This window comes from Oncorhynchus keta, chromosome 14, assembly GCF_023373465.1.
Source record: "Oncorhynchus keta strain PuntledgeMale-10-30-2019 chromosome 14, Oket_V2, whole genome shotgun sequence".
Taxonomy (NCBI): domain Eukaryota; kingdom Metazoa; phylum Chordata; class Actinopteri; order Salmoniformes; family Salmonidae; genus Oncorhynchus; species Oncorhynchus keta.
Genome location: NC_068434.1, coordinates 60,015,858 through 60,028,676, shown reverse-complemented (window position 1 = coordinate 60,028,676; position 12,819 = coordinate 60,015,858). Strand labels below are relative to the sequence as shown.

Genomic DNA, 12,819 nt, shown 5'->3' with positions numbered 1-12,819 from the left:
ACTCATTATACCAATAAAGTCAGATTTAATCAACAAATACGATAGTCAGTTTGAAAAAGGTTAAGGGTGTAAGACTGTGTACATATCTGGCTGCGTTGGCAAAATCACTACATATCCCAGCGAGCCAAGCAGGGAGAGGCTGCCCATTGTCACAGTTCCACGACCAGTCAGAAACATCCAGCTAACCCTATGCCAATGATGCCAGTGGATCTCAAAACTGAACTTGGATCCGTGTTCAGTAGCAATGATATCCTTCGCCACCATTGTCTTACAGCACGACAGATCGCTCGAACCAGTCAACAAAACCATAAAAAATTTAAAAAATCTAGTTTCTTTCCAGCGAATTTCTTAGTTACATGATTGTACGTCTAACTAACAAAGACGTTTTAAAGTTGTGGGTGCAGTATTTATGGAGTTTGGCAATAAGGATGAAAACTAGTAGCGTAGTTCAGCTAGTTCAGCCAGGGAAAACCGGGGCAAACGAGCTCGGGGCAGGATATACTGTAGCTGGGCGCCCATGTGCACTAGGCTAATTAAGGGCACCGATTGTAGTTTTTATGCCATTATATCAGGAAAAAAGTTTGAACAATTCAGAGACTGAAACGAATACATCAGATGACTGGAGCAAGTCGATACCCAATCCCGAAATCAGCTGTCGCTGCCAATAGTAAAACAAGGCTTAAAATGACGTTTGATTGAACCTGAATCTAGAAAATGAATGGTGAAGTCGATTCCGGACACGTTTAGGCTCCTCCTCCTCACGGCTCTGTTCTGTTGTTATTGTTCACCTAAACCATTCCAACACGGAAAAAAACTGCATTTTAACATACATGATTACCAGTTTTTGGAAGGAGAACTATTTCACTTATATTGTAATTAATTATAGGTCATAATTCATAGAAATCTGGAAACATGGGACAGTTACCTTTAAGAAAGAACCTTATTTCTGTCTGTATGTGATCAGGTCTTTCAGAGCTCATCAATGATAACGCCACTGAATCCAAGAGAACCATCAACCTCCTGCGACGCATGAACATCTATCAGGAGGTGTTCCTAGGTGTTCTCTATAGGATTCTACCCATACAGGTAACACAGAGAGCCCACGTCTACTAACGAGGCATTTCAAATAATAATGGAGATGATTGATAAGATGATAGGTCATTATTTCATGGTGTGTGTGTGTGTTTGTTTCAGGCCTACCTGGAGCCAGTGTATTTCTATATCTACACAGTGTTTTCCCTCCAAGCGGTGTATGTCATAGCTCTGTTCATCACCAGCTGGCTGCTCAGTGGTTCCTGGCTAGCAGGGGCTCTCACTGGAGTCTGGTACATCCTCAACAGGTATACATCTCACCATGCACACCCAACTAATGATTCATTGTAAGGCTAAACGTATTGGCCTGGTCCCAGATCTGTTGGTGCTTTTGCCTACTTCATTGTCAAGTTAAACATGACACAAGTCCATACGGACTTGGCAAGAGAGCAGAAACAGACTGGCATACAGTTTATACAATTGTAGCTACTGGACAAACTTGATGGCCTACTGCAAGCTGTCACAAGTCCAATCCTAAAATTCCCCCTTCGACCTAAGATCTGAATGGACATTTTAAATGGTGGTGGTCTTGAGTGTTCCACGTGTGTGATTGTGTTCCAGAGTGGACACAACGCGGGTGGAGTTCACCATCTCGCTCAGGGAGAACTGGTCCCTGCCCTTCTTCGCCCTCCAGATAGCTGCCATCACTTGCTACCTGAGGCCTCACCTCAAACCCATCCAGCAGGTAGACACTCGCCTAGCAGAGGACACCATCATCTCCTCTGTTCTCTACACGCATACAATTAGACCAGAATAGGAGAATGAAGAGAACATCTGTGGAAATGAATCACTATCGAATGAAGTGTCTAATCTTAGAAGTTGTTTTGAGGTCAAGTGGCTGATTTCTAATGGGATCTGTGTTCTTCTGTCCACTCCTTTCCTGTGAGCAGAAGGTGGTGTTGTGGCTGATGTTCCTGGCCACGTTGTGTTTCTGCCTCACCTGGCAGTTTAATCAGTTCATCCTGCTGGTTCAGGCTCTCATCATCTTCACCCTGGACTGTCTGGACCTCATCTCCACAGAACAGGTCTGTGACATCATTCCTCTCTCATCATGCACATTACCATCACAGCATTCAGCCAAACATATGTTGCTTTATTTTGTTCCTAGGCCGAGATTCAATCCGTCACAGATTTAAGGACCTGTGCATGATATTAGAGAGATCACGTTCGCTGTGGATGGCAGCTCAAGCAATCAAGGCTTGAGGGTTAAGAGTTGAGCCGGGATCTGCACATGAAGCTAGGTTCAGGGTTTTGGTTCAAATACAATTTTATTTGTCACATGCGCCAAATACCACAGGCGTAGACTTTTCTGTGAAATGCTTATTTGTGAGGCCTTTCCCTACAGTGCAGAGTAATAGTATATTCAAGGAGTACTGGTACCGAGTCAATGTGCAGGGGTACGAGGTAATTGAGGTAATATGTACATGTAGATAGGGGTCAAAGAGACTAGGTTATCAGGGTAAATCAAAAACCATAGTAGCAGCAGGGTATGTGAAAGTGTGTCTGTCTGTGAGTGTGTCGTCAATATGTGTGAGCGTATGTAGTGTGTGTGTGTTGGACTGTCAGTGTACTGTGTGGGTAGAGTCCAGTGTGCAAGCGATTCAGTGATTTGCGGATAGAAGCTTTTCAGGAGCCTTTTGGTCCTAGACTTGGCGCTCCGGTACCGCTTGCCATGCGGTAGCATATAGAGAACAGTCTATGTCTTGGGTGGCTGGAGTCTTTGACAATTTTTGGGGCCTTTCACCACCTGGTACAGAGGTCCTGGATGGCACACAGCTCAGCCCTAGTGATGTACTGGGCCTGACACACTACCCTCTGTAGCACGGATGCCAAGCAGTTGCCATACCAGGCGGTGATGCAGCCAGTCGAGATGCTGTCGTGTTGCAGCTGTAGAACTTTTTGAGGATCTGAGGGCCTATGCCAAATCTTTGAGGCTAGGGTTACAGTTGAGGTTAGTGTTTGTAGTTTGGGTTGAGGGTTGATGTTTACAGTTGAGCCAGGATGTGGACATGAAGCTAAGGTTAGCGTTTTAGTTAGGGTCGAGCCAGGATGTGGACATGAAGCTAAGGTTAGCGTTTTAGTTAGGGTCGAGCCAGGATGTGGACATGAAGCTACGGTTAGCGTTTTAGTTTGGGTCGAGCCATGTTGAGGACTTTGTAGCTCAGTTGATAAACCAGGGTGCTCATAACGCCCGGAGTAGTGGGTTCTATTCCCAGGACCACCCATATGTAAAATGTATGCTCATATATGTAAGTGGCTTTAGATAAAAGAGCCTGCTAAATGACATTACCGGTACCTCTTGCCAGGTGACCTGCCTGTACCTAGTCCAGGTAAGCAGCCTGCTCTCCGTGTGGCTGCTGCAGTTCTGTAACTCCATGATCCTAGGCTCTCTGGCTCTCAGCTTCATTGTGGCCGCTCTCTTTGTCAAGCACTTCCAGGTGAGCCCAAGCACATACGGTATGTTCCTCTTAAAACCCCAGGGATTTGACTGGTTTATTTTACAGTCTTGGTATACAGTAAGTGCAACATCTGTGGTCATGATACACTGATATGCTGTTTGTGTTTTTGAAAGCTCTTTGTCTTTTTGCCTTGTGTTCCATGGAGAGAGGGCTGAAGACAGGTGGTCTCGCAGCGCGGCTGGGAAAGCTGCTCCTTCACACCGTCCTCGTCCTTGCACTAACATTCACTATTAATTATTTAGCCAAGGTGAGCCCTGAGACTTGTACTACATCCTCATCCTCCTCTTGTCACCAGGAATTAATAACAAGTCATCTATGTGTGTTATGGGCTGTGGAGAAGCCAGGAGAAAGGCACACAGGAATCGGGAGGACATCGTGAAAACATTTACAGTACCAGTCAAAAGTTAGGACACGCCTACTCATTCAAAGGGTTTTCTTTATTTTTTACTATTTTCTACATTGTAGAATAATAATGAAGTCATCAAAACTATGAAACAAAACTGTAGGAACCAAAAAAGTGTTAAACAAATCAAAATGTATTTCAGATTCTTCAAAATGATGACAGCACACTTTTTTTGTGTGTTTTTATTTTATTTTTTATTTTACCCCTTTCCTCCCCAATTTCATGGTGTCCAATTGTTTTTTTTAGTAGCTACTATCTTGTCTCATCGCTACATCTCCTGTACGGGCTCGGGAGAGACGAAGGTTGAAAGTCTTGCGTCCTCCGATACACAACCAAACCGAGCCGCACTGCTTCTTAACACAGCGCGCATCCAACCCCGAAGCCAGCCACACCAATGTGTCGGAGGAAACACCGTGCACCTGGCAACCTTGGTTAGCGCTCACTGCACCCGGTCCACCACAGGAGTCACTAGTGCGCGATGAGACAAGGACACCCCTACCGACCAAGCCCTCCCTAACCCGGACGACGTTAGGCCAATTGTGAGTCGCCCCACGGACCTCCTGGTCGCGGCCGGTTACGACAGAGCCTGGGCGCGAACCCAGAGTCTCTGATGGCACAGCTGGCACTGCAGTACAGCGCCCTTAACCACTGCGCCACCCGGGAGGGCCAGCTTTACGCACTCTTAACATTCTGTCAACCAGCTTCACCTGGAATTAGTTTCCAACAGTCTTGAAGGACTTCCCACATAGGCTGCTTTTCCTTCACTCTACGGTCCAACTCATCCCAATCCCAAATCTCATTTGGCTTGAGGTCAGGTGATTGTGGAGGCCATTTCATCTAATGCAGCACTCCATCACTCTCCTTCTTGGTAAAATAGCCGTTACACAGCCTGGAGGTGTGTTGGGTCATTGTTCTGTTGAAAAATAAATGATAGTCCCACTAAGTACAAAACAGATGGGATGGCGTATCACTGCAGAATGCTGTGGGAGCCATACTGGTTAAGTCACTGACAGTGTCACCATCAAAGCACCACCACACCGTCACACCACCTCCTCCATGCTTCACAGTGGGAACCACACATGCAGAGATCATCCATTCACAATCACCTGACCTCAAGCCAAATGAGATTTGGGATTGGGATGAGTTGGACCGTAGAGTGAAGGAAAAGCAGCCTATGTGGGAAGTCCTTCAAGACTGTTCTGTGTCTCAAAAAATCTCACATTTGGATACATCAGACCAAAGGATGGCCGTGACCGGGAGGCCCAGGGATATCCTTGTCTCATCGCGCCCTAGCGACTCCTGTGGCGGGCAAGGCGCAGTGCACGCTGACCAGGTCGCCAAGTGTACGGTGTTTCCTTCGACACATTGGTGCGGCTGGCTTCCGGGTTGGATGGGCATTGTGTCAAGAAGCAGGGCGGCTTGGTTGGGTTGTGTTTCGGAGGACGCACGGCCCTCGACCTTCGTACTCTTCCGAGTCCGAATGGGAGTTGCAGCGATGAGACAAGACTGTAACTAATACCAATTGGATACCACGAAATTGCCATGAAAACTACAGTATTTCTTTCACTTACTTTTTGTGCTTTTTTGTTGTTCATTTGTTTTGTCGTTTCATTCTCAACCAGGATTTCATCATACATGTCATACGTGTCCGTTTCCATCTTGTTCAACTGTGTATGTAACATTTCACTTAAACCCTGTTTCTTGTCTGCATCGAAGTAACATAGCATAAAGCAGGGTGGTGACACAGTAAAGAGAGAATACCACCAAATCGCTTACTCACAGCCTGTGTCAGCCGTTTTGTTCAGCAGGCGTTTCAATGCCATGACAGAGGGCATCACGTCTGCTGCAGGCACAGTTGAGGAGCTTATTTCTCCAGTCAGTTGTTCGAATGGACCTAGCTGGTGTGTTCATGTTTCACACATGTTCTCAAATGCCATTGAAATGGCAGCAGCGGTATGACAACCAGCACATTCATGAGCAACGCAATACGACTTTCCTCAGTACGAAATCCTCGACAACCCACTGTGCTGTCAGACTCAGCATGCTCATGGGGCCGATAGCGCTGGTCCAAATGTCAGTCGTGAAGCTAATAGCAGTGACGCTATTACTGTGTAACTTCGGTAGGGCAACATAAAAAAAATAGCGCACTTTGTTAACGTTAGTGTGAAAGCCAACATCACCCACGACAGAGAACGGTTGATTGTCAAGGGCAATGAATTCCGTTATCTTGGCGTTAATGGATTTCGCCTTTGAGTTGTCTGCTCGACTTGTTGTTAGGAATGCTGTGTTGCAAGTGTAGCGCAAAATTTAACGTGGCGTCATTACGTCATGTACCTACCTACGTTATATAGGTATGAACGTCATGTACCTACGTTATATAGGTATGAGCGTCATGTACCTACGTTATATAGGTATGCACGTCATGTACCTACGTTATATAGGTATGCACGTCATGTACCTACGTTATATAGGTATGCACGTCATGTACCTACGTTATATAGGTATGCACGTCATGTACCTACGTTATATAGGTATGCACGTCATGTATCTACGTTATATAGGTATGCACGTCATGTACCTACGTTATATAGGTATGCACGTCATGTACCTACGTTATATAGGTATGCACGTCATGTACCTACGTTATATAGGTATGCATGTCATGTACCTACGTTATATAGGTATGCACGTCAGCTTTGACATCGGCGTTGGAATGGACATTGGGCCGACGTTGGCATTTTTAGCTAATATCGTCCGATTCCGATATATCTTCACTGGTATATCGTGCATCCCTGGTGTTTCTTTTTCGTGGTTTTGATGTCGTCACTGTTATTCTACAATGTAGAAAATAGTAAAAAAAACTAAGAAAAACCCTTGAATGAGAAGGTGTGTTCAAACTTTTGACGGGTACTGCATTTCCAGCTGTTTCAAAATGCAGCATGTAACTGAAACCTACATGGGAATAACTATGTGTCTGTCATGTACATTACGTTAACTTGCATCTAAGGAATGTTAAAAATAAAAAAAAATTGTCTGGCTGTTTCATGTTGACTCAGACATGCATAACCTGACCTTTTATCTATTTTCCTTGTGTGTCTTCGTGTATGTACAGCAAGCGTTGCAGCTCCGATCTGACGAACACATCTTTAAATTCATCAAGTCCAAATTTGGCTTGGGGCCTACCAGGTAGAATGCACTGGCTTCTTTCATCAGGTTTAAGTGATTCACTAATTGACACTTACCCAGTGTAGAATCCTGAGATAAAACCCCTTTCATTGATCGCATATTAAATATTATTTATACACGCGGAGGAAATATGCTGTGGTTTTTCAGATTAAGTATCCAGCAAACTGAGGGAAACAACTGCTATGTCAATTCTCAAAGGCACAGTGTAATAAGAGCTTGCCAACATATCTCTCTCTCTCTTTCTGTCTCTCTCTTTCTGTCTCTCTTTCTGTCTGTCTCTCTCTCCCTTTCTGTCTCTGTGTGTCTCTCTCTCTTTCTGTCTCTCTCTCTTTCTGTCTCTCTTTCTGTCTGTCTCTCTCCCTTTCTGTCTCTGTGTGTCTCTCTCTCTTTCTGTGTCTCTCTCTCTCCCTTTCTGTCTCTGTGTGTCTCTCTCTCTTTCCCTGTCTCTCTCTCTCTCTCTGTGTCTTTTTGTCTCTCTCAGAGATTTCGATGCCAGTCTTTACCTGTGTGAGGAAGCCTTTGGGCTGCTTCCCTTGGACACGTTTGACCGCTTGGCTGGCACTCTGCTGGCATACCCTTACCTCGTCACCCTGATTGTGCTCCTGGTGAAGCTGGCGCTGTTAACACTGGCCAACCTCTGGTAAGGTGGATTTCCTTCTGTAGCTGTGGACTGAGAATGACGTTCGGACACAGCCCACAAATGGGTTGAGTCATGACCCGGACAGAACGGGTCCCTGGCTTCCAAGCGCTCTCAGTCTTAATCCCATGTGGCTATTGCAATACTTATCCACATTCTGTTGTGTTGTCATCCATTTTCTTCATTCTGTTTCCATAAATTCCTTCACCATCTGTCATGCTGAGGCCTGTCTTATCTGGCAAAAAAACAACTGAGATAGAGTAGAGTTCAAGAGGTTGCTTGTTGGTAACCCCACACATCTATCACATAATAATAATTTTTAATTAGTCATTCATTATTTCTTCTTCTTAATAATTAGTAAAGAGGCTCTCCTTTTAGTATTTGTATATTTATTTGTATATGCTTTATTTGGACAGTTTCACAACTGACGGGGAGGTAGATGAGGAGGAGACACCGTAGGAGTCTTTGCACATATAACTTTGATTTAGCCGCTCGAATGCCGCTGCTGTCAGTGTCGTTATCCTCTAGCTGTGTGGAGACCTACTACAACATATTGATAGTAGTGGTTGGCAGGCAGCATCACAACAATCCTCTTGAGTCCTCTCCCTAAGTCCCTGTAAATATCTGAGCATGTCACGTCTCACTGTGTTGTTCCTTCTCTGTTTGATGTGAGCGAGAGAATCCTGCTCCTATCCTTTTTGTTTTGTCCTGTTCTCATTCCAGTTATCAGAACCCAGTCTGGACACCCAGGCACTCAACCCTCCCACAAGCTAATCATTACAGGCTCATTTCAAATACACCAGTTAACCTTTCGGAGGGGAGCGAAAGACAAAACGGAATAATCTGCTTAATGTCGCCTTTTTCTCGCCTTTTTTTTATGTATTATGCATCTATGTTTTACCTATTCTCAGTGATTCTTCAGCGGTCGGGCGGCCGCCGAAAGGCCGGTTCGAGGAGCGGCCGATCTGTATGCGGGCAGATGTCGCCTACAATCTGTTACACACCGTCTTCTTCGGCCTCCTGGCGCTCAGCACCATGAGGTGAGCTCCACTGCTTGTTCAAGAGGATATCTCTCCGGACATGTCTGGAATTTTGCTGAATGACCAACATCTTTCTTTCTTTCTTTCTTTCTTTCTTTCTTTCTTTCTTTCTTTCTTTCTCTCTCTCTCTCTCTCTCTCTCTCCTTCTTATTCTTTCTGTTTAATCTACCCATCTGTCCTTCATCTGAGTGGGCCTGCCCCTGTTCATTTGATCCCCCCCCCCCTCCATTTCTCTCTCTCTCTCCAAACCCCCCCTACCTTATCTTGCCAAACGTTTTGATCAACACGCCATTTCCAATTTGTGATGTTTATTTTGCTGCCTCATAATATAAGGAGAACGCTGCTGATAATGCTCCTCATAGCGCAAAGTACATTTTGCAAAGGTAAGAAGGAAAAAAAAGTTGAAATAAGGTTGTTCTGATCTTTTAAATACACTGTTGTTCTCCTCTCTCCAGAATGAAATATCTGTGGACTGGCCATATGTGTGCCTTTGCTGCCTATGGCGTGTGTGGCAAGGAGCTGTGGTCCCTCTGCCTAAACACGATCCACTGTAACACTAAAACAAAGGTAAAGGCAACAGCTCAGATCCCTAAGGTTTCTTTTAACAGAAGAGTGAGCACAGTACCTGTTAACAGGTTCTGCATTCCACCATGAGATGGCCCAGCCCTACACTGAGGCAATAGGAACACATTGAAATGGTAGCTTGCTTGTACTGTGCTGAACAGTTACAACCTTATCCAGTAGGTGGCAATATGGTAACAACCGATTTACACCAAGATGTCTGTATAGAGAAACAAAATGTCACAACAGATTGTAATGTTCACCCTGGTTATTTATTTTCTCTCTTATTTTGCAGCTGAGGCTGATCAGGTACACGGTTCCACTTGCCATTCTGGGATTTCTATGTTACAAGGTGAGACATTTGCCTTGCTATTTCATCACAATTTGCAGTACAATATTTTCTCACCCACAGAGATTGCAGTAAATGTGAACTGATATGGAGTTAAAAATGGAAGCGGCTACCGGCTGGTGGCTCTCTCCTCCTCTCCTCACTCTATCAACAGTACAGATGAATTGGCAGTCATTGGGATGTGTGAATGGGATGTGTGAGTTATATGAAAGTGATTATTGTGAGCTGATGTGTTTCTGTGGAGTTTGGTTATTTAAAGGTCTTTTTCCTTCGTGGTGTTTCTCTGTAGTTCTGGCCCAAACTGATGACGGAAGTATCAGAACTGAGAGAATTCTACGACCCTGACACCGTTGAGCTGATGACCTGGATTAGGTAAAAATCCGATGTATTTCTGCTTTAATCTGCGCACATACGGACACATGCAGTTGAAGTCGGAAGTTTACATACACTTAGGTTTGGAGTCATTAAAACAAATGTATTTTTAACAAACTATAGTTTTGGCAAGTCGGTTAAGACATCTACTTTGTGCATGACACAAGTCATTTTTCCAACAATTGTTTACAGACGAGTATTTCACTGTATCACAATTCCAGTGGGTCAGAAGTTTACATGCACTAAGTTGACTGTGCCTTTAAACAGCTTGGAAAATTCCAGAAAATTATGTCATGGCTTTAGAGGCTTCTGAGGCTAATTGACATCATTTGAGTCAGTTGGAGGTTTACCTGTGGATGTATTTCAAGGCTTACCTTCAAACTCAGTGCCTCTTTGCTTGACATCATGGGAAAATCAAAAGAAATCAGGCAAGAACTCCGAAAAATTTTTTTGTAGACCTCCACAAGTCTGGTTCATCCTTGGGAGCAATTTCCAAAAGCCTGAAGGTACCACATTCATCTGTACAAACATTAGTACGCAAGTATAAACACCATTGGACCATGCAGCCGCTCAGTATGGAGACGCGTTCTGTCTCCTAGACATGAACGTACTTTGGTGCGAAAAGTGTAAATCAATCCCAGAACAACAGCAAAGGACCTTGTGAAGATGCTGGAGGAAAGGGGTACAAAAGTATCTATATCCACAGTAAAACGAGTCCCATATCGACATAACCTGAAAGGCCTCGTAGCAAGGAAGAAACCACCATAAAAGCCAGATTATGGTTTGCAACTGCACATGGGGAAAAAGATTGTACTTTTTGGAGAAATGTCCTCTGGTCTGATGAAACAAATATATAACTTTTTGGCCATAATGACCATCGTTATGTTTGGAGGAAAAGGTGGGAGCCTTGCAAGCCGAAGGTCACCATCCCAACCATAAAGCATGGGGGTGGCACCATCATGTTGTGGGGGTGCTTTGCTGCAGGAGGGACTGGTGCACTTCACAAAATAGATGGCATCATGAGGGTGGAAACTATGTGGATATATTGAAGCAACATCTCAAGACATCAGTCAGGAAGTTAAAGCTTGATTGCAAATGGGTCTTCCAAATGGACATGGACCCCAAGCATACTTCCAAAGTTGTGGCAAAATGGCTTAAGGACAACAAAGTCCAGGTATTGGAGTGGCCATCACAAAGCCCTGACCTCAATCCTATAAACAATTTGTTGACAGAACTGAAAAAGTGTGTGCGAGCAAGAAGGCCTACAAACCTGACTCACTCACACCAGCTCTGTCAGGAGGAATGGGCCAAAATTCACCTAACTTATTGTGTGAAGCTTATGGAAGGCTACCCGAAACGTTTGAACGAAGTTAAACAATTTAAAGGCAATGCTACCAAATACTAATTGAGTGTATGTAAACTTCTGACCCACTGGGAATGTGATGAAAGAAATAAAAGCTGAAATAAATAATTCTCTCTACTATTATTCTGACATTTCACATTCTTAAAATAAAGTGGTGATCCTAACAGACCTAAGACAGGGAATTGTTACGAGGATTAAATGTCAGGAATTGTGAATAACTGAGTTTAAATGTATTTGGCTGAGGTGTATGTAAACCTCCGACTTCAACTGTAGACGCACACGTGCGTGGATGTCAAACAAACGCAAATCAGGTTAGCTTTGTTCCACAGATCAAATTCCACCGTCGTTGCCTGTGACTGCATGTGTTTATGTGAAATGTAGATTTGGTGAGCTTGTGGCGCATGAATAAGACATGGAGGTCTGGCGAGGACCCAGCTGTTGGCAGTGGTTCAGCCCATGGCCCAGGCCCCTGTGGAAAGGGTTTTTATCAAGCCAATCAGTCCTGATGTGATCGGAGATGGATGTGAATTTGGCGTGGCTCCTTGGCTCTGAGAGAGACTGACTGGGGAGGACCGACCTTAAAAAGACGCACTCTGTGAAATGACACAGGTTCTCTTCCTCCAGAGAAAATCCAATTTGCTCGGCGGATTAGCGTGTAGCGTTACCTTCACTGGTGCTGGCGCATTAAGCCTCTTGCCATGCGCTAATTACATTTAAGATGAAAGAGTTAAGCGGGGATCGTGTTTCATGAGACTCGGGCAGAGCAAAGCTGCTCTTGTTTGTACATTATCACAAATTCAGAGCGAATGTGAACAAAAAAAAACATAGGAACATATATTTCTGTCTCATTCACAGTGTTTACATGAAGTACTCGTTGATTTGTTACGGGAATCTTGCCGGGGAACGTACTCGAACATACCTTCTATCCATGGGCACTTTTTTAAATAGTTACATTGTAGTAAATCTGAAGAATTGGGGAGATTTAAACAGTGCAACAGAGATGTTAAGGAGAGAAGAAGAAGACTAGTTTGCTGACTGTTTCTTTTTCAGTTAAAGCGGAGTCGGTAAGTCTGTGAGTCCCCTCCAGCTTCCTCCTGCTAACTGCACATTCAGAAGTCAGTGGTAGCTCGCCATTGTGTACGAAAATGCTTGATGATTTCTCTCTTGACTATGCCGGCTCCACTCGTGATGGTGCCCTTTTAAGTTGGGCTGGTGTCTTGTCATTCCTGTCTTTTGACAGCATTGTGAGGCACCGTCATCACAGACACCCTTATCATTTAAGCGTTGGCTGCTATGCAATTAGTTTCCCCTCTTTTGTTCGGTGGTTAATGTTGTCACGCCATCCCCTTTGATTCTG

At 44.4% G+C, this 12,819-nt stretch overlaps 1 protein-coding gene across 4 annotated transcripts in view; it reads left to right on the top strand.

Annotated features, from left to right (window-relative positions):
* Window positions 1-12,819, top strand: part of LOC118393731 (probable C-mannosyltransferase DPY19L3) — a 41,148-nt gene that overhangs the window by 18,200 nt on the left and 10,129 nt on the right. For all 4 annotated transcript variants that reach the window (XM_052462061.1, XM_052462062.1, XM_052462063.1 and 1 more), the window contains 12 exons: window positions 965-1,086; window positions 1,195-1,340; window positions 1,654-1,777; window positions 1,983-2,117; window positions 3,399-3,530; window positions 3,697-3,798; window positions 7,067-7,140; window positions 7,622-7,780; window positions 8,689-8,817; window positions 9,273-9,384; window positions 9,674-9,730; window positions 10,017-10,099. In XM_052462061.1, coding sequence (XP_052318021.1) covers window positions 965-1,086; window positions 1,195-1,340; window positions 1,654-1,777; window positions 1,983-2,117; window positions 3,399-3,530; window positions 3,697-3,798; window positions 7,067-7,140; window positions 7,622-7,780; window positions 8,689-8,817; window positions 9,273-9,384; window positions 9,674-9,730; window positions 10,017-10,099 — 1,375 coding nt within the window. The remainder of the gene's footprint in view (window positions 1-964; window positions 1,087-1,194; window positions 1,341-1,653; window positions 1,778-1,982; window positions 2,118-3,398; window positions 3,531-3,696; window positions 3,799-7,066; window positions 7,141-7,621; window positions 7,781-8,688; window positions 8,818-9,272; window positions 9,385-9,673; window positions 9,731-10,016; window positions 10,100-12,819) is intronic.